At 51.3% G+C, this 22,798-nt stretch overlaps 1 protein-coding gene across 3 annotated transcripts in view; it reads left to right on the top strand.

Moving 5' to 3' along the window:
- Window positions 1-2,909: 2,909 nt before the first annotated feature.
- Window positions 2,910-22,798, top strand: part of LOC144732301 (trafficking protein particle complex subunit 9-like) — a 116,169-nt gene continuing 96,280 nt past the window's right edge. Inside the window, exons 1-13 of one of the 3 annotated variants that reach the window (XM_078613777.1) lie at window positions 2,910-3,022; window positions 3,986-4,767; window positions 5,213-5,358; window positions 7,800-7,961; window positions 8,545-8,675; window positions 9,509-9,634; window positions 11,096-11,402; window positions 14,697-14,852; window positions 15,870-15,999; window positions 16,512-16,660; window positions 20,243-20,328; window positions 21,368-21,494; window positions 22,589-22,721. In XM_078613777.1, coding sequence (XP_078469903.1) covers window positions 4,136-4,767; window positions 5,213-5,358; window positions 7,800-7,961; window positions 8,545-8,675; window positions 9,509-9,634; window positions 11,096-11,402; window positions 14,697-14,852; window positions 15,870-15,999; window positions 16,512-16,660; window positions 20,243-20,328; window positions 21,368-21,494; window positions 22,589-22,721 — 2,285 coding nt within the window. In that variant the 5' untranslated portion in view covers window positions 2,910-3,022; window positions 3,986-4,135. Of the gene's footprint in view, window positions 3,023-3,052; window positions 3,575-3,985; window positions 4,768-5,212; window positions 5,359-7,799; window positions 7,962-8,544; window positions 8,676-9,508; window positions 9,635-11,095; window positions 11,403-14,696; window positions 14,853-15,869; window positions 16,000-16,511; window positions 16,661-20,242; window positions 20,329-21,367; window positions 21,495-22,588; window positions 22,722-22,798 lie in introns of those variants that run through there. The other 2 variants (XM_078613767.1, XM_078613757.1) reach the window with 2 other exon arrangements.

The following is a 22,798-nucleotide window of genomic DNA, read 5'->3' as shown; positions in this document are numbered from 1 at the left end:
CCACTCACAAATTCTTGCCAAAAGTCCCATCATCATCAGCATAACTCTTTGTTTGTTTCGGTAAAGTCACGTAGAAAGAGAAAATAATAAATTAAATAATATCAATGATGATGATTGCTTGTGTTGCAATCGAAACGTCGTATGCTATTACTTAATTTATTATTTTCTCTTTCTACGTGACTTTACCGAAAGAACCAAAGAGTAATTCCTGCAGTCACGAAAGCGCCAAATCAAGTCATCATCATCAGCATAATAATCCGATTTGTTCACTCACGCATTCATCCGAGAGCTGGGCACTGTGGAGTGTAGATTACTACACAAGGTGCTGGTACAGCAGAGTGCGGACTGATATACCAGGAGATGGTAGTCCCCTCGCGAGTGTGGGGTTTTCTCTGGTTTCCTCCCAGGTGCATAATCACTCGTTAGTTGGCTTGGCTACATCCCGATGTGTTGACTACAGAGGACCGCAGAGCTTGGAGGAGATTGTTTGCGATGGCCCATCGCGTGGCTTACCGCATTCCCGATTCAGGTCTGCGGTTTCCTCGGCGATTGTGACGTGACGTGCGATTTCCATGAACGACGATGCAATATTAAAAACAACTAAATAACATGATATATTATTATTATTATGAACGAGTGTATGAATTCTTGTAAGCAGGACTTAATTTCCCAACGGATATTATCCGGGCCACTGGTACAGCCTGAGTGAGAGGAACACTTGACGTGGTGTTTTGGGTGCAGAAATTATTTTTTTGGAGTCATCGACCCGGACATATCCCAAGCTACCCTTGCTTGCTATTCTTTGTCGTATGAATTTCGTCGTCCTGCACACAAAGCACACTTACTTAAGTCAATATGATGTCGTTAACCTGCCGTATGTCCTCTAATCCACTTGCTTTCTGAGACCAACACGCTGCTAAATCTAGATTCAACACCATAAATCTTGCATCCGCTAATGGACGTCTCAGCATCGAGTGCGGAGTTCAGACAAACACGGACGCGCAATTCACGAAGCCAAATCATCACTGCGATCAGCGCTGCCGTGTAAATCTAAAGCCACGTTTGCCATTCTTTACCCTGAACACACGCACACTTAGACGGAGATTAAAGCAACAAAAAAAATGCGCAGACGACGCGTCTCCTTCCCATATTCGTCTCACTAAATAAAATAAAAATGAATCTATATATTTACACAACCTATCAACCCCACGGCCCTTCTGTGGGTGCATCATTTCAGCAGCCTTCGGGGGCCGTCCATAAATGACGTCACGCGATTTTGGACGATTTTTACCCCCCCCCCCTTCGTCATACGACGTCACAAAAAGTCAGACCCCCTAAAAAATAAAACATGCTTCAAATCGCTTTAAACTATTGTCATTGCAGTGCGTATTTAATGTGGCGCTGCACTCTGATGTTGTAGGAGAAAACATGTATTACAAAGTCTATTTAATTAAGTAAAACGTGTTGTCTATATTTATTTAAAGTTGCGCATTTTGATGTGACGTCACATTTCTCACACATCGTCACAAATGTCTGACCCCCCCCTCTCCCTAGGTGCGTGACGTCATTTATGGACGCCCCCCAAAACTCTAGACCGCTTTTGACATGCAGGGTATCATCGGTATCAGAGGCAAGTTCGCTTGACTCAATGCTGGTGAGCAGGCCGGATGTTCGAGGTGTAGGGGAGAGCCGACACGACGTTGCAGGGGGTTCGTCCAAGAAGATCCCTTTGTGTTTACGATATCGAGTCCCAGTTCGACGCCAATTTACAAAGTGACACGCAACTAAACATGATAATTGAGCGTCAACATTGTAAAAGATTGTGCTTGCTTGTCAACGTTCCAATTTGCCGAATAACCATATAAATGTGGCGTCTTTGGCCACGTGATCACTTGATTTTTTTCCCCACGTGATAACTTGATTTTTTGATTGCCCACGTGATAACTTGATTTTTTTGATTGCCCACGTGATAACTTGATTTTTTTCTTTGCCGACGTGATAACTTGATTTTTTGATTGCCCACGTGATAACTTGATTTTTTTGTTTGCCCACGTGATAACTTTATTTTTTTGTTTGACCACGTGATAACTTGATTTTTTTCTTTGCCGACGTGATAACTTGATTTTTTGATTGCCCACGTGATAACTTAATTTTTTTGTTTGACCACGTGATAACTTGATTTTTGTTTGACCACGTGATAACTTGATTTTTTTCTTTGCCCACGTGATAACTTAATTTTTTTGTTTGACCACGTGATAACTTGATTTGATCACTTGGCTCTCTCGGGTGACAGAGGTTAATAGCTGAAAATGTACATCATACATTCCCGCGATGTGACCCAAAAGTAAAGAGATACGAATCGTATTGATCTTAAAAGCCTACATATATAATTATAAAATTCGCGTTATTGGTGGGGAGTATAACTGACAAAATATGTAAGCTGACGACACTGTTTCCTTTCTATGCCCGTCTCTCCACCTAAAACACATAAAAGACGATTTATAACCCATCAAGTGCGAAAAGGGTCGTTTGGGAAATGCACTGTATGTAAATTATTGCGTGAATCGTCACACGAAACCTACACTTCACGCTTCCTCAAAGGGGGAGGGGGGGGTTAAATGCGCGTGTGTGTGCTCGCTAACAGGAGCTACCACTACGGTCAACACCAGTAATGTAAACATCGCCACTGGGGAGACAAAGGCGGCCGGGCGTGGTGTTGGCCACTCACCCCCTCGTGTACCGTGCCGGCCGTCATAAGTGCTCACTAACAGCACCTGCCCCAATATTATGTTAAGGCTATACGGGGGACCTTTGTCTTTGTGGACGCGTGCGCGCGTGTGTGTGTGTGTGCGCGCGCGCCCTCTGAATCTATTCATAAATACACGTTTGACTGGGTTGTCCGGGTGGGTGGGTGCGTGCCAGGTAGCTCTTTGGCTCGGATGAAAGACTCAAATTCCAAAACGCTGAGACGGAAATAAAAAGCCGTCGGTCATGACAAGCGCTCAGCCAGTGCTGCCTTCGGGTAAGTCGAAGCTGCTCGTATAAAATCCTTTAAAAACGAGTCACCAGGCAAGCGAACTCGACTCGCCACTGCTGCTGCGGTGTGCAAGATCGTCACCACCGCCAGCACCGCCCTCCACCATCGCCGCGATCTCTGACCGATGCCGTAAATAGGCATTACGCAAACTTCACGCCGCGAATTCCTCCGCAACCCCAATCTCTGAAAGCTCACATTCCGGTTGGCGCGGGGAGTGTGTGTGGGGGGGGTCCACTCTTTTTTTTTGGCCGCGATGCGTAAACACTGCGTAAAGACACGCCGGTACGTGCTCGTACACACACCCCCGCCCCCGGTTATCTTGGGTCTCAGTCTGTAAAGTTGTTTTAGCTCGTCCGCGTGCTGTGGAGCCCGACTACCTTGAGTGACGACTTCCCCGCGGTACGTACACCCGAAGCAGGTGGCTCTTTCATTGTGATCGCCCGACCTCCGCGCATAACCCACGTGCGTTAGCGGCGAGCTTGATGCGCTTCCTGTTGATCGTCTCTGACAAGTCGCACGTACGTGGAGCGCGTGTTGGTAAGTGCGTGTTGATAAGTGCGTGTCGGCTCGGCCTTAAGTGAGCGAGAACCTGGTGCAGTGTGTACACATCCGCACGGAAGAGAGACAAAGGGTGCCGCTCACACCATGTGGTGCTGCCACCTGCTCGTGTGCCGCACCGGGACCCTTCACAGGCGCTCGCGAACAGCCCTTGCCCCCAGCAAATTGTATGGATTTGGTGGGGGGAGGTGTGGTATGTGATGTGCGAAACGTCTGTACAGGCTGTGTAGACATTGCTATTGTAAATGGTTGATCGTCGTAATAGCCGCCGTCGTAAATAATAGCCGTGCCGTCGTGTGTCCACACGTCTCGGCGTGATGTAAACTGCGTTCTGTGCCTCGTACGTCGCGGTAGAAGCTGTTCTCCTTTTGCTTCTGCGCTCTTCCTCAGGGCCAGCTGGGCAGGCGGCACAGCTCCCGAGTGCCACCGCTCCGATCTCGAGACCACCTCTCGGCGTGGACACAATCCCTCCGACAGAAGCCGCCGCCTCTGCTGTCAACCCCCCCCACCCCAGACTCCGCACGCGCACGCGAGAGGGCAATGTTCGAATTCCTTCGCAGGGGCTCGGAGAGCTGCGCCGACGTCGCGTGCACCCCCGACTACTCGCACAGCGCCGAGGACCACGGCTCCCTCCTGCTCCTCATCCGGAGCGTGGGGGACGTCGCCGGCGAGCGCTTGGGCGACGCGCTGGCGCAGGCCTCCTCCGTCTCGTCCGTGACCGTGCCGCGGTGCGGCAGGCCCCTCCGGGTGAGGTGCACGTCGAGGTACAGCCCCGAGGAGAGCCGATGGGGTGACCTGCAGGGCCACCGCAAGGTGGTCGGATTGATCGGCCTTGCCGAGTGCTCGGACTTGGACGGTGTGACCGACGCCGTGGAGAAATTCGAAAGTGCCAAGGACGACTACGGGGGCTCCGTGTGCGGCTCGCGGCTCATCGTCTACGGGAGATGGCCCGATGGGTGCGATGGCGTGACCTCGGATGTGACCTCGGACGTGACCTCTGACGTGACCTTCGTCAGCGAGGGCGGGCCATGCCTGGATCTCAGGGCAGAGGTCGAGAGGGTCGTCGTCTCCGTGTACGCGGTCCTCTGCTCCAGCGGCACCCTGGAGGATGAGGCGGCGATGTACGCCGCCCCCTTCGAGAAGGAGTCGCCCATGACCTTCGTCGTTGGCAGGTGCGAGGTCGATCGCAGGACGTGGGTCTCATCGTTGGCGAATCGGAATTTTCTAGCCGCTGATTAAAAGCCGAACTTGGCTGGGTGAAGTAATTTAACGTGACTTTTATTCTGTATATAATAGGGTCAATTATGTAATCACTGCTTTAGTTTCATGGTAAGGATGACTTTTAAATCCATATATATCCAACAATGCCACCGCCCCCACCCCCCTTCACCAACCCGCAGAGGCCAGCATGGTGAAGTATGGTCAAAATTCCTCATTTTGTGGTGGGGGCATTCACCTGTCGGTGAAATGTACTGATCATTCGAGTAGAGAAGGTCCTTCGTTTTGTTTCAATCCACCTTGTTTAATCAACAAATGAATCAATGAATAAATAAATTGTTGCCCACACGTAATTCTCCGCCCTGACTGTGAATCTCAAAACGCCCACGGTCAACCCAGGCAGCTCAAGAAGCGGCGCCAGGGACGGATGTACAAGCGCCAGGGAGACGTGAGCCTGCAGACGGGGTCGCTGGCAGACGCCCTCATGCACTACCGCCGGGCAGCGGACATCCTGGGGCCCATTGGAGACACCGCCTGGTTTGGGGGTCAGAGCAACAAAACTCGTTTTCTTATTCGCCCCTTTTGCTTTTGTTTTAAGTCAAAGTTATTTCTTTGTTGTAAAAACACCTTCCATCGGAGTGGGCAGGTAGGAACTTGGTTTGACAGCGTGGCGTTCAGGGGGTGGGGGGGCAGTTGGATGAGTGGGCGTGTCTACCCCCCCACCCTCCCCGACATTGTCAGCCAATCGCGGCATAGCTTGGTGTTTCGGTGGGGAGGTGCATGGGTGGGCGGAATTCCGGATATGCACGACAGACAGACAAATAATCCCTGGTGGGGGCAGTGTGGAACCTGTTGTTCCTACCTGTAAATTAGCTTCCTTATCTTATCAGGTAAGGTCCACTGAGATATACAGCTCGTTTTCAGAAGCGACCTGGCCACAAACCGATATCTCAACGAAGTGGCTTGTCACTTGGACATTTATAACGGCCAATGCGAGCATTGTGGGTCACAACGAGGGCGCCGTGGTGGCGTGATGTTGACTACCTCACCTGGTATGTATGAGGTCGTGAGTTCAATCCCGACTCTGACACCTGTATATTTGGAGTTTTACATGTTTTCCCCGTAGTCGCGTGGATTTTTCTCCGGGTGCTCAGGTTTTTCCCTTCTCATTTTAAAACCGGCTTTTACAGTTTTTGGCTGCTGTAAATGTCCACTTGATAAGACACTTCGTTCAGCTATCATTTGTGGCCAGGTCGCTTCTGAAAAAGCGCAATATAGCGTAGTGGGCCTTACCTAGTAAAATAAAAAAAATTCGTTTAGTTTTATTATGTAAGACCCCCTTATGGGCCGAGGTGCCGTACCCCTGGTTTGACATGAAAAGGCAGTACAGCAAGTGGAATAATTTCTATCTCTTTCAATCTGTACGGGGATAGAAAGTTGCCACCTCGCTTGCATGAAGTTTCTCTTGGGCACTCCGGTTTCCTCCCACACGCATAAGCGCCCATAAATTGGCTGAAAACATTTGAAAATAAAAACCCCATTTAAGAGTCGTACAACACACTGTGGCTTTAATAGATAAATAAGTAATAATTTACATATCAAAGCAATGGAAATTCCACATACCTATTGTGGGAGTGAGTCTATGTATTGAACAAACACTGTTGATTTCCTCACTAAATGGTATTTATTTGACCAACCCTGCACGGATGATGGGCTGCGTCAACCCCCCAACTAGGATTTTAACTCACAAGCTTCCACCTGTGAGCCGCTTGCTCTACCGCTGAACCACCTGGCATGCTTACGTTTTTAGTTGACGGATCAATTCAAAATCATTCACCCACATGTGTATATGCTGTTGCCTTGCAGCTGTGGGCGTGTGGTAGATCTGTCACTGTGATGGTGATTTATTTGGTAGGTCTGCATACGGTATTTATATTGGCATATATTATGCATGATCGGGGAGCGACGGTGCTGTGCTTGCCGTGCCACGCGAAGAACCTGACGATCCGAGTTGGTTGCCGACCACAGCCAACATTGGTGGTGAGCGATCTGAACTGGCGAGCAATTGGAACTCGGGTCACCGGATTCGTGGTGCAGTGTATGAACTCCTATGCTCGCACTCCACCACGATGCGTACATTGCATTACGATGACGCAAGTCCGTGCTCTTGAGATCTACTCGCGAGAGCTATTGGGTCCCCGTTTCTTGCATTCGTATGAGGAGCGACAACCGTGACTTATGGTTTTAAATCTGGGGAGGTAAAATATGGAAACGACGTGCCAACGAAAATTACTCGGGAGTTACGAGGCTAGACAACGATGAGAATAGGCGGGTGGCATGGGAACGGACGGTCATAGAATTAACCGATGAGCGCAGGCGTCCATGGTACCAAACAGCAATCCAGCAAAAGCAATCGCAACGCTAGTGGAAGATGACAAAGGGTAGAGAAAAACATGTGTTGATGGAGTGGAGGAAGAGGCACGAGAACGGAGAGGAATGACCATGGAGATGGAAACATTAGCAACAGATGGGCCTTGTTGTTGATCGGCACACAATGAACATGCGGGGGGGGGGGGCATTGGGAGATATGCTCACGATGATGACGACGACGACGATGACGACGATGATCGGTAAGGGTGGAGGACTGCTGCTGCCATCGGAAGTTGCTGGACCCAGCGGCCTCCGCAAAGGGCTAGTACGGGGAGGACACTCGGCCCCGTGGCACTCCCCCCACAAGCTGGGTGACAGGGCAGCTTTAGGGGTCAATGAGGAAGCACGACCCCCCCCCCCACCCGCTTTCCACAACAACCGTACGAGCGCGCACAAAGCCGCTCAAACAAACGCGCCACCGTTCTTCACAGCAAACCAACGCGTTGTGTTGGGGGCTCGGGCCCATTTAATGAGATCGTGTGTCACCATGTGCTTTGGGGGGGGGGGGCGGAGAGGTTAGTTTCCTGCATGCCCCTTGTGTGGTTCTCGTCTACAGCTGCTTTGGAGGGCCAGTGCACGGTCTCCTGCCTCTACCGCTCACAACGGAGTGGTCCCTCCGGGTGCCAAGAGAATGGCAGAGGTGTGCCGACGAATGGGGACGAGGTGGATGGGTCACGTGACGACGGCGACGGTGACGGCGTCGACGACGCCAATGAAGGTTTGAGCGCAACTTATTTTTTTGGAACTTTGTGCAACGACGCTGCCACTTAATCGCGAGATCGTTTGACCGTTTGTCAGTCGATTTGATTCCAGAGCTTCCGGAGTTGGAAACGGGATGCTGCTGCTGCTGCTACCGTCTCAGCGTGATCAGTCAGCGCACCGAAACTGGAATCCCAGAGGTTGCCCGGTTTCGTTTAGATCACCCGGTGCGGCAGGTTGATGCAACGGTGCAAGTTTCCTAAATCGCCCCCGCGTCTGTGTCCCCCCACGGTATCGGTGGGTGCGCACCACACCGAGTCGATCGATGGACCGCCGTGCGGTCGCGTAAAACGTGGGTGTCCCCATTGTGGAAGGGTGGGCCCCTCTTAGAGGGGTTCCGCAGAGCTCACTCCAGCGCGTAGGCCCATGTGGCAGCAGTGTCGCGAGCAAGAAATGTGCAGGGCGCGCCTTCACCCTTTCGCTCAAGACAAATATACGACGGCTGCGACGTGCGTCGCGTCGCGTGAGGCGCGTCTGCGTGCTCCGTTGGCTCGAGGGATGTGCGCACGCGTGACGGTGGGGACATTTGCGTGCCGTTTCAGTTCGGTCGGATGAGTCGATCCCGTCGCGGCGGAGGACCACGAGAAAGAAATACGACTACCTGAGGGACACCGCGTTACCGGTCGAAGAAATTATCGACAAGTACAAGGAAGCCATCGCGTGCTACTCGAAGGTAACGCGTCACGCGCTCGCCTGCGCCGGACGTTCGAACGTCACGGATACGCGAGTTCAAGCGGAACGCTGTGACGATGACGGTGCCGCGTACGTGCAATTGATCACGCGCTTGGATTTCAGCGTGACTACGGTGGAGGAGGGTCTAAATGGGCGCAGCCGAGGCCAAAATACCCTCAAGAGGGACTCTCCGTGGCTCCCTTTGTCAGCAGTGGTATCAGTATGACATTGCAGGGCTGCACCTTTATCTTTCACAGGTAATTGTGGGCATGGCATCTCGCGCGCGGTGTGTATTGCGATCGCGTGGCCGTCTCGGCCTGCACGATCCACCAAGCCTTGTGTTGCACTCTCCAACCAGTCCCGTTGACACCTGGTTCTGTGTTAACGAGATGACGAAACAGATTGTGAACGGGTGAATTGCTCCTCTCTGTAGACTGGGAGATCGTTGATGTTCTGTGTTCGGTCGCCGTGTCTGTGACGGCATTGGTCGTGATTTCTCACCGAACAGAGTGGGCCTTGTGAAGGCTGCCGTCTTCCACTCGGCTTAATTTGTAACCCCCAAACACTTACCGTCCAAGCATTGGATCACAACAACAATTAAACATGTAAAGAACATTGCTGTCCTGTCTAAACCTCTCTCTAGCACGCTGCGTAGTTGCAAAGTGACGGGCAAGTTTTTAAAGGTTACGTTCGAATTTTGAGAGGGCGAGAGAGAGAGAGATACATAGGGAGGGGGACATCTCTTTGTCCTCAAGTTCATCTGGCAGCGAGCTCCAGGCGTCGGGTCAAGCGATTGAGAGAGCGCAACTTCTGATCCGCTGTGATTCGCCGCAGCACCCGGAAATGGCCGTGCTGGAGCTGGAGGCCACGCTGAAGGCCGTGCGGCTGCTGCTGGAACAACGGAGGAACCGGGAGGCGGTGGCGCTGCTGCAGGAGATCATCCACCTCCAAGCGCCGCAGGTAAACCCCCTCGCAAAGCGGCGTAGCGGCACCAGCGGCGGCAGAGGCGGCAGCAGCAGCAGCTTCCCCTATTTGCGAGAAGCGGTGTCCTCTCTCTGAAGCCGACCACAGATCGGGCCATAGCTCGCCGGTGTGTGTTTGGTCGCGTTGTTCCACGGCACTCTTCCTCACAACTTCTGAAAATGAAGAAGCTCCCTGCACGTGGAGCGAAACGTTGGACATCGTAACCTCCGCAGTAAACTAAAAACGAAACTTTTTATTCGATCAGGTATGGCCCACTGAGGTGTTAAGGTCGTTTTCAGAAGCGACCTGGCCATAGATGATTGGTCAACGAAGTGGCTTATCACATGTAAATGTATAGCAGCCAAATACTCGAAATGCATGTTCATTCTAAATGTGGAGGGAAAAACCAGAGGACCTGGTGGAAAAATCTACGCGACCACGAGGAGAACATGCAAACTCCAAATTTACAGGTGTCAGCGTCGGGATTGAACCCACGAACTCCTGTATACCAAGCGAGGTAGTTAACATCTATGCCACCATGGCGCCCAGTAGGAGCAAGCGCTTTGTGTGTGATGAGTGCGACCTTCCTTGTCAGATGGCATTCGTGGTGTGCTCCACATGGACACAACGTCAACCAGCACACTGCACCATAAACACTGCCTCCAGAGTCACGTGACCCACAAAACCGCACTGGGAATCCACAAGCTTGGACTGTGAACTCACAAATCAAGGCTATGGAACACACAAACCTGAACTTGCAACCCCATAAATCAGGACCACGAGACCACAAACCAAGACTCGGAATCGAGAAACCCGATCCGAATGATGAACCCAGCTTGGTCGCTACATAAAACCTTTGGTCAATCGCTCGGACAGCAATGGAGTGCATGTCCACAAGACAGATGGTTCATTGATAAAACTCGCACACTCCGTTTGCTGTAGTGACGCTTTCAAATCGTTTGTCAGTAACATGCCATCACGATGACTCTCGTAACGATGCGTACGGTGACCAAAGGGATGAAACCAAAATCTCTGAGAAATAAATCGTACAAAGACAACCGTTTACTCGTGCGAGTGCTGCTCTCGCAGCTACCTGTCGGTTTACATCCTGATAAATGTGAACACTAGTTAATTGACCGACGACACCGTATTATATACAGAGGACCGCAAAGCTTGGGGGATACTTTGGCACCGGCTCATTACCTGGCTGCTGCTGCTGCCGTTCGCCGCCCGCCTGTGGTTCCACCACACTCCTCCCAGTCGCTCGCTCTCTCTGATCGAGTGAGCGAGTGAGCACTGCGCGGCGATGCCGCTGCGACGTTACAAGTTCAAATCGTAATTTTGTTAAATATTGCCGAGGATCAAACGGATGTTTGGGAACACGTTTCAGGATCTGCGGAACGTACATTTTTTTAAACTTTTTTTTTTCCCATTTTCTTTCCGTCTTCCCTCTACAAGGCAATCTCTGACCCCAGCTCCGGCTGGCAGCTGAGCCCGGCCTTGGAGCGGCGTTCGGCGGCGGCCGACGCGAGCTCCCGACTGCGCTGCCTGGAGGACCCGCGCGTCGAGCACTTCGCGGTGGTGTCCGAGCTGTTCGCCCTCGCGGGCCTCGGGCGCAAGGCGGCCCTGTTCGCGCGCGTCGCCGCCACGCTGTGCGTCTCGTCGGACAACCCGCAGCGGCGGGACTGGCGCCGCTGCTACGGCCTCCTGGAGGGCGCCCTCAGCGGTCTGCGAGCGGCCAGCCTGGCGCCGGCGCTGCCCGCAGGTGCCCCGCGGCGTGTCGGACGCGAGCGGTGAAATGAATCGCCGGTGGGACCGCTGGCTTCTTGCTAGGGATCGTCGAGAGCCGAGCTCGGTTCTTCTTGGTTCTTTCGGTAAAGTCACGTAGAAGGGAAGTAATAAAAGAATAAAAAATAAAACACAATAAAATAATTCTCACGACGTTTCGGCCACAACGCAAGCAGCCGTCCTCAGGTGAAAACCAGGTCCGTCGAGGCGACAGAGTCTGAAGACAGAGCCTCGACGGACCTGGTTTTCACCTGAGGACGGCTGCTTGCGTTGTGGCCGAAACGTCGTGAGAATTATTTAATTGTGTTTTATTTTTTATTCTTTTATTACTTCCCTTCTACGTGACTTTACCGAAAGAACCAAGAAGATGAATCCCTGCAGTCACGAAAGAAGCTTTAAATCGAAATTTTATTATGTTTTATTTTTATTATTTTATTACTTCCCTTCTACGTGACTTTACCGAAAGAACCAAGAAGATGAATCCCTGCAGTCACGAAAGAAGCTTTAAATCGAAATTTTATTATGTTTTATTTTTATTATTTTATTACTTCCCTTCTACGTGACTTTACCGAAAGAACCAAGAAGATGAATCCCTGCAGTCACGAAAGCTTTAAATCGAAATTTTATTATGTTTTATTTTTATTATTTTATTACTTCCCTTCTACGTGACTTTACCGAAAGAACCAAGAAGATGAATCCCTGCAGTCACGAAAGAAGCTTTAAATCGAAATTTTATTATGTTTTATTTTTATTATTTTATTACTTCCCTTCTACGTGACTTTACCGAATGAACCAAGAAGATGAATCCCTGCAGTCACGAAAGAAGCTTTAAATCGAAATTTTATTATGTTTTATTTTTATTATTTTATTACTTCCCTTCTACGTGACTTTACCGAAAGAACCAAGAAGATGAATCCCTGCAGTCACGAAAGCTTTAAATCGAAATTTTATTATGTTTTATTTTTATTATTTTATTACTTCCCTTCTACGTGACTTTACCGAAAGAACCAGGAAGATGAATCCCTGCAGTCACGAAAGCTTTAAATCGAAATTTTATTATGTTTTATTTTTATTATTTTATTACTTCCCTTCTACGTGACTTTACCGAAAGAACCAAGAAGATGAATCCCTGCAGTCACAAAAGCTTTAAATCGAAATTTTATTATGTTTTATTTTTATTATTTTATTACTTCCCTTCTACGTGACTTTACCGAAAGAACCAAGAAGATGAATCCCTGCAGTCACGAAAGAAGCTTTAAATCGAAATTTTATTATGTTTTATTTTTATTATTTTATTACTTCCCTTCTACGTGACTTTACCGAATGAACCAAGAAGATGAATCCCTGCAGTCACGAAAGAAGCTTTAAATCGAAATTTTATTATGTTTTATTTTTATTATTTTATTACTTCCCTTCTACGTGACTTTACCGAAAGAACCAAGAAGATGAATCCCTGCAGTCACGAAAGAAGCTTTAAATCGAAATGTAGCCGAGCTTGGCTCGCGATTGCTCTTCGTGGGGTTCTGTGTCCCGCTAACCCAGTGGTTCTTAACCTTGACTGCAGCCCGGGGGACCCCTTGGGTTCTCGATCTTTGCAAATGTATCATGTTCATAAATGCACAGGTCTGATGAAACAAAGTTTCCTGTTACTTACGTGCCCGTACTTAATTTGTGTTTGAATGATTTATCCCAACAAAATCTACAGGTGTTGCGTGCACCCCAGGTCAAGAACCACTGCGCTAATTTGCGGTTCGTTGAGCTCCAGCGCCCATAGGGTCAGGGGATAGGATTGCCACCTCTTGGGTACAAAAACACACTGGGACGTATCACACGAAGAAGAATATCTCACAATACCGGGAGCGTTGAGAATTACTTGTAAATGCGTTGTCATCAGTGGTGCACGAGTATTATTATTATTGTGATGATGCATTGCGCAACTCGCACGTGCTGGGACTGGTCGTGTCCCGGCAAGGCTCACAGATCTCCCGGTACAGCGGCAACCTCCACAAGAGGACAATCCTAGGACGGCCAGGACAAGTGGCAATGCTATTACGGGGATGTCACAGCCTTAACTTGCGTACACAGTGGGTGAGAGCGAGGGCAGAATGCACACACGATGTCGCGCCCTCTGTTTAGCGTTCAATGCTTGTTTGGGGTTTCTTTAACAGCGCCTGTATGCCCCCCCCCCCTATTTCATTCAGCAAGGTCACGGATATGAGGATGTTGAGCTCTGTTAGCCTTGGCTTGCGCGTTAAACTCGAGCAAGCACTGTTAAATAAGTCCCCTGTGCACCTGTTACCTGCTCGTTCTGCTGTGTCTCTGGGACACTGTCAGTCACAGCCTATTGAGCAGCTGGCTAAACAATAATGGTTATTATCGTTCGCTGCAAATGTACCCCACGTGACGATGCAAAACAAACAAACGTTTAAGTTAATTGATAAATAATTGATTACAAAAAAACAAGGTCGCTCACACACGTCGCGTGCTAACACCGACGTCGTCGCCGGAGTGTGGGTGAGAATGCGTCCCGCAGTGCGCGTGTGACACGTGGTGCGTTCCATCTGGCTCCGGGCTCTAAATCACGTCCCACACCCAACGGTGTCCAGGTGCAGACAGGCCTATCGCACTCATGAGACAGCGGGGTGCTTCCACAGCTTTTTAATCACTTGCACTAATCACGTTGGCCACACCTGATATGATTGTTGTTGTCGGCCTGTAACTTCCAGCTACTGGGTAACGGCGTCGCCCATTTCTTCCGTCCCTGTCCAGTGGAGGCCTCGGAGCTCTGCGATTTCGTCTCTCGCATCTCTCAGCCGACCTTCAAAGTGGAGAGTTAAAGTGATTTCTTGTTCAACTCGAACGACTCGCCTTGCTGCAGGGAGCATTGGGGCGGTGCTCATCTCCTCTGAACGGCGCCGAGCCAGTGGTGGAAATTCCACGTTCTTATGGTGGGGCCGGGGGGGGGGAGTATCTCCATAGGAGAATCACTGTAGACTTCCCCACAAAGCGGTACTCATTTTAATGGCCGTAGAAGGATGATGAGCTGAGTCAACCCCAAACCGGGATTTGCGCTCCGCTCCGCTGTGCCACCTGGCGGGTTATCTTGGCGTGTCACTCGTGCCGGTTTTGTACGGGGGTGGGGGGGGGTGAGGAAAGACCTGCTCTCATTTTTTTTTTCACGGCAAGAATTTCCCCTCTTCGATTCTCCCCCCCCCCCGCATCCCACAACGACTTCACCACCGAGGTGTCTGTTTTTCGCTGCCGCGCACAGGAGCAAGTGGCGGTGGCGGCGTGGGCTGGCCGTGCATCAGGGCGAACATCCTGCAGTTGCTCTCCCAAGCGGCTTGGATGCTGGGCGACTACGCGCTGGCGGCCGGGCACCTGGCGTTCCTCATCCACGATATGATGGAACACCTCACCGCAGATGGTAACCCCCCCCCTCACACCCTCACACCCCCCCCCCCCTCACACCCCCACCCCCACCCCCACCGTTTGTGTAGCATCAGCACAGCGATCCCCTTGCCCGTTTTGTAAATATAAAAAAACGCGTGTTTTGCCTTCCATTTTCTCCCCCACATCGATGGAGTTCAAATACTGACTGCTTTTAGATTAAATTATTAATAATAGCCTGGTTGGGCACTGGAACCGTGGTGTCCCGGATAGTATGAGGACCATTGATGAGACTAAGTTATATATATAAAAAAAATATTCATTATTTTAATGGTTATACATGTTGTTTGTCTCTTAACCGTGATTCTTTAAGATGTTACTGTTAGCTGCAATCACAGGTTAGAAACACTTCGTCTGCACTGCCATCAATTAGTTTGCGTTAAAAGTGGGATAAGTTTTGTCAAATCTTGGCCAGTTGGCTTAAAATTGTATCAATAAAACTAAACTAAACACATCGGACGTCAATTCTATTTGATCTGCCGGCGCGGCAGTTTAGCAATCGGTGCAATATAATAATTACGCACCGTGCCAGGTACTCGATTGGCGGCCGATTTTATCTAAGGGAGGCGCAGAACCAGATCGGACATCACCGATTTGTATTTGAATAGACGCCACCACAGTGGTGTAGCGGTTGGCAGCGCCCTGGACTTGGCATCCAGAGGTTGCCCCGTTGATTCGGATCTCCCGGCACAGTGGTCGAATCAACGGCCGCCTTTGATTCGATCAGCAGGGCTCGCATGGTGGGGTAAAGCGTGGGTACCCCCCCCCCCCCCACCTCTTCGGAGGCACACAGCCAACGCGGGAGAAGAGTCGGCCGCGTTGAGGCCAACTCGGCGCCGCGTCCTCTCGCGCCGTTGTCTCGTGGAGACTCCTGCGCTGCTGGTCGCGTTAGCAGTGGTGGTGGTGGGAGCGAGTGGTTGTTGGGGCAGCGCCCCTGGCTTTCGCCGCGAGCACCAGGCAAGCTGCCACCGCTCTCGCGTCTCGCACCGCCCAGAAACGAAGTCCATCGCGGGGCAGCTGCGTCGCTGCGCCGCTGCGTGCGGAGAGGGCACGGGGCCCCCCGGGGACGAGCGCGTGGGACCCCCGCTGCCTCTCGTGTCGTTTACTCGGCTTCCCGTGCTCAGGTGGGGACTTTTATTTACTTAAACTATTTCAACTGTTTTAAACGCTTTTTTAATTTGATTTTGCCAGGTAAGGCCCACTGAGCTGCATAGCTCGTCTTCAGAAGCGACCTGGCCACCAATTGATAAGCTCAAGTTGCTTATCGCGCGGAAATTTCCGTTGATTCTAAATGTGGAGGGGAAAACCCGGGGGTCACGTGGAGAACAATTCACGTGACCACAGGGAGAGAGACATGCAAACTTAAATATATACACGTGTCAGGGTCGGTATCAAACCCACGACCTCCTGCATACCAGGCGAGGTAACTAACATCCCGCCACCGTGGCGCCCCTTAAACATATAGAAATACACAAGTTGTGTTTTCGTGGTTGAACACGTTATGGTCGAGACGAAACAGACGGCGTCTGGCAGTGAGTCCACGACGCGGGTTGGCGACGGGTGACGTTCACGCGAACGCGAACTCACCGTGGTGATGGAGTCGTCACCTTGCGTCCGTGGTGCGCGCGGCTTGCAGGAGCATCGGCGCGGTGCGCCCACCGCTGCACCTCCTGCCCGTGCTGGAGGCCGTCACGCCGATCCGCAAGAACAGCGTGGGCTCTCCCTTCATCTACACGCCCATTAAGACGAAAGCGCAGAGACAGCCGGAGAACTTCGAGAAAGTCGGTGAGGAGCACGTTTACCGTCCCACGTCACGATGCGTCGCGCTATGGACCCGGCGACCCGAGTCCGCTTCCCGCTCGCGGCCAACACCGCTGACGATTATCTGAACCGGTCCTGGGTCTCCGCTAGGTCGACTCGGACCCAAATGAGTATCTGGTGCCGTATGTTAACTTTGCCACGAGGGAGACAAAGGCGGCCGGATGTGGTGCTAGCAACCCACTATCTGGTGTGCCGTGCCGGCCTCCATAGGTGCTAACATCGCTTGCCCAAATAGTTTGTTAAAGTTTAAACGGGGGCTCTCTCTGTCTCTGCCTTTTTGTATGTGTACAGTCCTTTGTCAATCCACTGCTGGATGAGGGCCTCCCAGTGTCCTGCAGGTCATGGGGGCGCTGATTGACCATACTTCACCACGCTGGTCAGTGCGCATTGGTGAAGGCAGAGAGTCTAGACGTGGGAGCAAAGCAGTTCAGTACAACAAGTGGATTTTAGCTGCACTGCCTTTTGTGCTCACCCCACCGTGTGGCCCCGCAGCAGCCTATAGCAACCTGCTGTGCACAATGGCCGCCCAATACAAATCAATCTGCAGGCTCAAGCCTGCTTAGCTTCGGAGGCCCGACGAGTTGCAGGTGCGTTCCGCGTGATTTGGTCATGAAATGCGCGTAAAAATACGCGGCGATCCATTTAAATATACCACACGAAAATAGTTGCGAGAAAATGCGTCGAGAAGACGTGTTTATCGGAAGCCCTCTGCGCGTCTCTTCCCGCCCATCTCAATATGCCCATTATCATCAAATTCCGCGACACTGTCGTCCCGATGGACGTTGTCCAACACAGCTGGCGCGATTTGCTTGCAGCGTTCAAATGAAGCTCGGAGTCGTTAGCAATCAGTGGGGTGTCGGTAAATGTATCACTGTGAAATGCAAATATTTAATTTGCCACGGTTGCTGAGCACAGACCCAGTGGCCCACCACCACAACTAAGCAGTCAGCGACGAGCGGCGCTATGACGCTTGAGACAGATAAGGGTCGACACGGCTCGTGAACCGAGCGCGCTGATTATATGTAGAGACGATCGCAGGGGAATTGCAAAGTCGAGAAGTGCGGCGAGAGAGGCGAGGAGAACGAATGACGGCGGTGCGTGAATGCGCCGGCTCGCGTCGCTCCCCCGTCGCTCATCGCGTGCGCTTGGAAGCGACGGTTATTGACGAGCCCTTTGTGACGTCGACGTGATGAGCCTCGGTGAGATGAGAGGCCGACAGTTTGCACGCAACTCTTTCTCGCGCGCACGCGCGGAGAGTAGAACAATCGCTCCACACTCGAACTGCTTATTGAGCCCGTTTTTTGTTTGTTTGTTGCTTTGTTCAAATTTAAATAAAATCCTGCAAATGGCTGCGGTAAATCATGCAGCCCGAGAGCGCTCGCGAAGGAGGGCCCCCCCCCCCACCAACCCCCCCCCCCACCAACCCCCCCCTCCCCCCCGGGGTCTATGCATGGCCGCTCTATATGGATCCTTTAACCCCTTTTCGTGCGAAGGTTTTATCGCGGTGGGGGGCTGCACAGCTCCTCCGGCGTGCTGTAGGGCTGCGTGCCGCGTGCTGTTCGGCACGGTGCCCGACGTTTCAGCCCGCTAGCTTGGGGGATCCCCTTCTGGAATCGAATTATACGAGAAGCTCGTGTTTTTTTCTTCTTTTCTATTTGTTTTTGCAACGGTCTTGCACGCCGACTGGACATCTGTGAAACAAAGAGCTTCATAGCTCAGCAGATTCCTCCACTATAAATACATATTCTGATGTCGATTTTTTTAAGAAGCTGGCTCAGCTCTACGGCGTAGCCACAACAACGAACCCACGGGGAAGTACGTTGAGACAAAATAAAATTTAATTTAAAGAATGTTCGTAAACATCGATCGCTTGATTCTGATTAACCCATTCGCAGCCCTCGTGTGCATCGTCGCCGCTCCTTAGCCTCTCCCCCACGTGTGCGCACCCTCGCGTCTGTGCTCGTGCCAACTGCTGTCTCCAATCTTATCCGGGCGCGAGCGCTTTCTTGGCCTGCGCGTTGCTGCTCCGCCAGTCCCCGCACGCGGCTTCCGGGGCAATTCTTAAAAAAACTAAAAAAAGATTCCGAGTCGAATCGTCGCCCATTTCACCACTGCCTCCAAAAGAACAACGTCGTATTTTCTTCTTCACAATCATCATCAGCCGTGACTGATCCACTGCTGTTGGACGAAGGCTTCCCTTGGCCGTCCCCCACTTTGCACTGTCTTGCAGCGGCACCTGCACACCCGTTGATATCATCGCTCCGTCTCCATGGCGGACGTTCCCCCCTTCCTTTGGCCCCTGTCACACCGAACGTCAAGCGACATTCTGCCTATGCAATAACGAGAATTTCAGAATTAGTATTGGCCCAGGCAGGTCCGACAGGTCTGGGTGTCTGATAATTGTTTTACATGTTTTTGTTCATTATGCCAGTCTATCGTTGCAGTGGAGAGAGGACTTGAGCGGTTTTGTCCCCGAGCCTATGACGGCTCGTGGCAATCCCTCGTGAGAATCCCTCGTGAGAATCCATCGTGAGAATCCATCGTGGCAATCGAACTGCTCGTTGTGTTTAGTTTGTTGTCCTTCCTCCGCGCCTCCAATTATCACAGTTGGCTCCGTCCGGTGCAAAATAAGTTCTCCACACATCCAATAAATGCCACCCCTCGTTACAATCCCTCATTGGCAATCCCTCGGCCCCCTTTACCTGAGCTTTTCCCTTCTGCACACCACCCCATGCGTCCACTCTAAACGGCCGAGTAATGGAAATCGATATTGACAGCCGCTCCTCTTACGCTAAAAGGCACTTGTTTCCTGCTGACCGCTGCTCGCCGCGCTGTGGAGATAACTCTCTGTGCCAGAGAATTAAACATCACCAGTTTTTATGCGCACCCACAAATCCTTTTTGGTAAAACTAAGACAAAGATCCCCCCTGAATAGCCTTAACAGACTGTTAGGGCAAATGCTGTTAGCGGGCAACTATGAATGCTGGCTCGGCACACGAGAGGGTGGGTGGCCAGCAATATGCCCGGCCACCTTTGTCTTCTTAGTGGCGATGTTTACACAGCGCTCCAGGTTCTCGTTTTAGACCGAGTCGACCTAGGGGAGGTCCGGGGCCGGTTCAGATAATCGTCACTGGTTTTGGCTGTGAGCGGAAATCGAACTCTGGTCGCCGGGTCCGTAGCGCAGCGTGCTAATCGCTACACCACCACTCCCCAAGCATAAAAGACACACAAGCACAAGCACACATACACAAACACTGCCACGCATGCACTCGTTCACACACCGGCACACACACCATTGTGCTTTCTTACGGAAATTAATAGTCTGCATACGGAAGTTTTTTTTTCTTAAGTAGAGGTTTGGAAATTACGCATATATATTTAGTTTTGCAGACAAATGACACGTTCATGAATCTGTATTCCTCCAGGTTACCACAATGCACCAAAGACGTAATATTTGTTCGAAGAGTCTTCGCCAGAGAAGGGCTCGGAATTCGTAATAAACCCCCGGCAAATAAATGGAATTGAATCGCCTCCTTTGACTTTCAGATTTCAGCACCGTGGAGAACGAGGGATTTCAAGTGGAGCTCATTGTCGCGAATCCGCTGCCGTTGGAGTTGCACGTTGAGAACGTTGTAAGTGACGGATCGCCGCGCGCATCGCCACTGGGGTGGCGTTTACGAGTCCTGCCTTTTAGCGGTAGTTTGGCGATCGCGATGAGATTAGTTTGGAGATTTATTGACGTAATTTTGCCCTGCGATTCATGCGCAAGTGCGTATGCAACCAAGGGTGTTGAGGTCAGAAAGCGCAGGTGGGTGGTGGTGGTGGTGGTGGTTGCGGCGAGGGACTAATAAGATCTGGTGAATACACCGGCTGGAATTCACACTCCGCCGACGGAGTCTAACGTATCGAAGCCGGGCTTGGCGAGAGAGCGCCTGTGGCTGACTGTCGGAGCATGTGGCTGACTCTTGGAGGGCGTGGCTAACTGGCAGAATGTGTATCTGACTGGTGGAGTGGCTGGCTTACGGAGTGCCTGGCTGGCTGGCTGAGTGTGTGGCTGACTGACGTAGTGCCTGTTTGACTGGCGCACTCATTGAACCAAAGCCACGAGGAATGTCCGTCCGCCGTGTGCTCTGCTGCGAGCATGGCAGCCTTGTTCTTTCTTGTTTTTGGGACGTAAATTTTGGAAACGAAAAATTAATATATATAGAGCTGGGTTTTTCTACCAACTTTTTATTTTACCAAGTCAGGCCCACTGAGCTTTACAGCTCTTTTTCAAAAGCTACCTGGCCACAAATGATAGTTCAACGAAGTGGCTTATCCCTCCTAATGCGGAGGGAAAAACTGGAGGACCTGGAGAAAAATTCACTCGACCACGGGGAGAACATGCAAACTCTAAATATACACTCGTCAGGGTCGGGATCGAACCCAGAACTTCCTGTATACCAAGCAAGGCGGTTAACATCTCTGCCACCGCATTGTCACATCGCCTGACGGAATCTTTCGATGACGGAAGATTCCGGTAATCGCTGTTCGACTGACACCGCAGCAGTCTTGCGAAACCCGACACTCGTGATCTCACGCTGCAAAAGAATCGCGGCGACGATGAAGGGCACAATGATCGCCCCCCGCCCCGATGTAGCGTAGGCGCTCATGAGCGCCGTCTCGTCGCAGGAGCTGCTGATGGAGGGGCCCGAGCGTGACGTCGTCCCTGTGTCCGCGACGCTGCCTGCTCATGGCGAGCCCTTCCCGCTGAGGCTGGAGGTCGTCGCCAGACAACCGGGGCAGCTCACGATCACGGGTGAGCGCGTGTAACGACGGACAATTGCACAGTTCACCGAGAGCACCTGCGCCACCGAATACGAGTTTTTACTATCCCCCCCCCCACGCTCATTCTCCTCTGCTGCACCCATAGTCTGGAGAAGTCCCTTCTCCCAGCCTTCCCTGCTGTCGAGTGCCTGTCCACGTTTCATAATCTAGGCTCAAGAACTTCTTGTTTTTTTATGCATATGTCTGACTGCCCGCTGTCTCTCCAGAATATAAATACACCCTGCTATTCCCATACAATTTAACAAGTAGGATTTCGCGATCAAAATTATCCATAATTTAAGGGGAGTTTTTTGGGTTAGATCACGTAAATATAAATGGTGTTAAACCCCGCTATGGATTTAATGACACATTTATATTTTCGCGATCTCACCAAAAACACCTTTATTATTCCCATCCAGCGTCCTGAGAAGTGGTCGAGATTGGCTGCATCTTTAATTATTCCGCCCAATCGGCTCAAGCTGCCTCCTCCACCCTTCGCCACCTTAAACTTTCTTCATTTCACCACAAAAGCCTCCCCCTTCCTTTTCAGGCATCAAGCAGCAACTTTATTTTTCTACCCCTCTTTTTTTCCAACATCCTACTTTCAGAGCTTTCTTCATCGAACTCTTACCTCCACGAATGTTCTCCATCGAAGTAACCGTTGCCTCCACTGGATCACTATAATTAAACTAAGCGAAACACTGAACTGTGTTTAAATTTTACCAGGTAAGGCCCACTGAGCTATGTAGCTATTTTTTTCAGAAGCGACCTGGCCACCAATGACAGCTCATTATCACGTGGACGTTCATAGCAGCCGAATACTCTCAAACGCATAAATGTGGAGGGAAAAACCGGAGGACCCGGAGACAAATCCACGCGACCACGGCGACAACACGCAAACTCCAAATATAGACGGGGCACCGCGGTACCCCTAATTCGACGCGTCTCCTCCTGAAAACCCTCTTAACGAACTTACTCCATCCCGCTGGTGTTTTAGTCAGTTTGAGAAAATCAACCAAAATTGAGAGACCCTCGCTCGAATAATAAATTTACACTGTGACCTGGCCCTTTCACCGCTCACGCCAGGCTACCGCACCACGGTGCTGGGGATTTCCAGCGACGTTCCTCTGAAGAGCGTGCCGGGCCTTCGGCAGACGCGGCTGGAAGTGGACGTCGTGCCAGCCCTGCCGGTGGTAGAGCTCGGGGTCACCTGTGAGAGGTGACGGCAGTGCGCCAAGACGTGGCCTTGCGTGGAGTCGGGGGGGGGGTCATGCAAACGCTCGGAGGGTCGCGGCG

Source organism: Lampetra planeri, chromosome 2, assembly GCF_965212315.1.
Source record: "Lampetra planeri chromosome 2, kcLamPlan1.2.h2, whole genome shotgun sequence".
NCBI classification, from domain to species: Eukaryota; Metazoa; Chordata; class Hyperoartia; order Petromyzontiformes; family Petromyzontidae; genus Lampetra; species Lampetra planeri.
The sequence above is the reverse complement of the archived record's forward strand: the minus strand, read 5'-3'. Positions and strand labels throughout refer to the sequence as shown.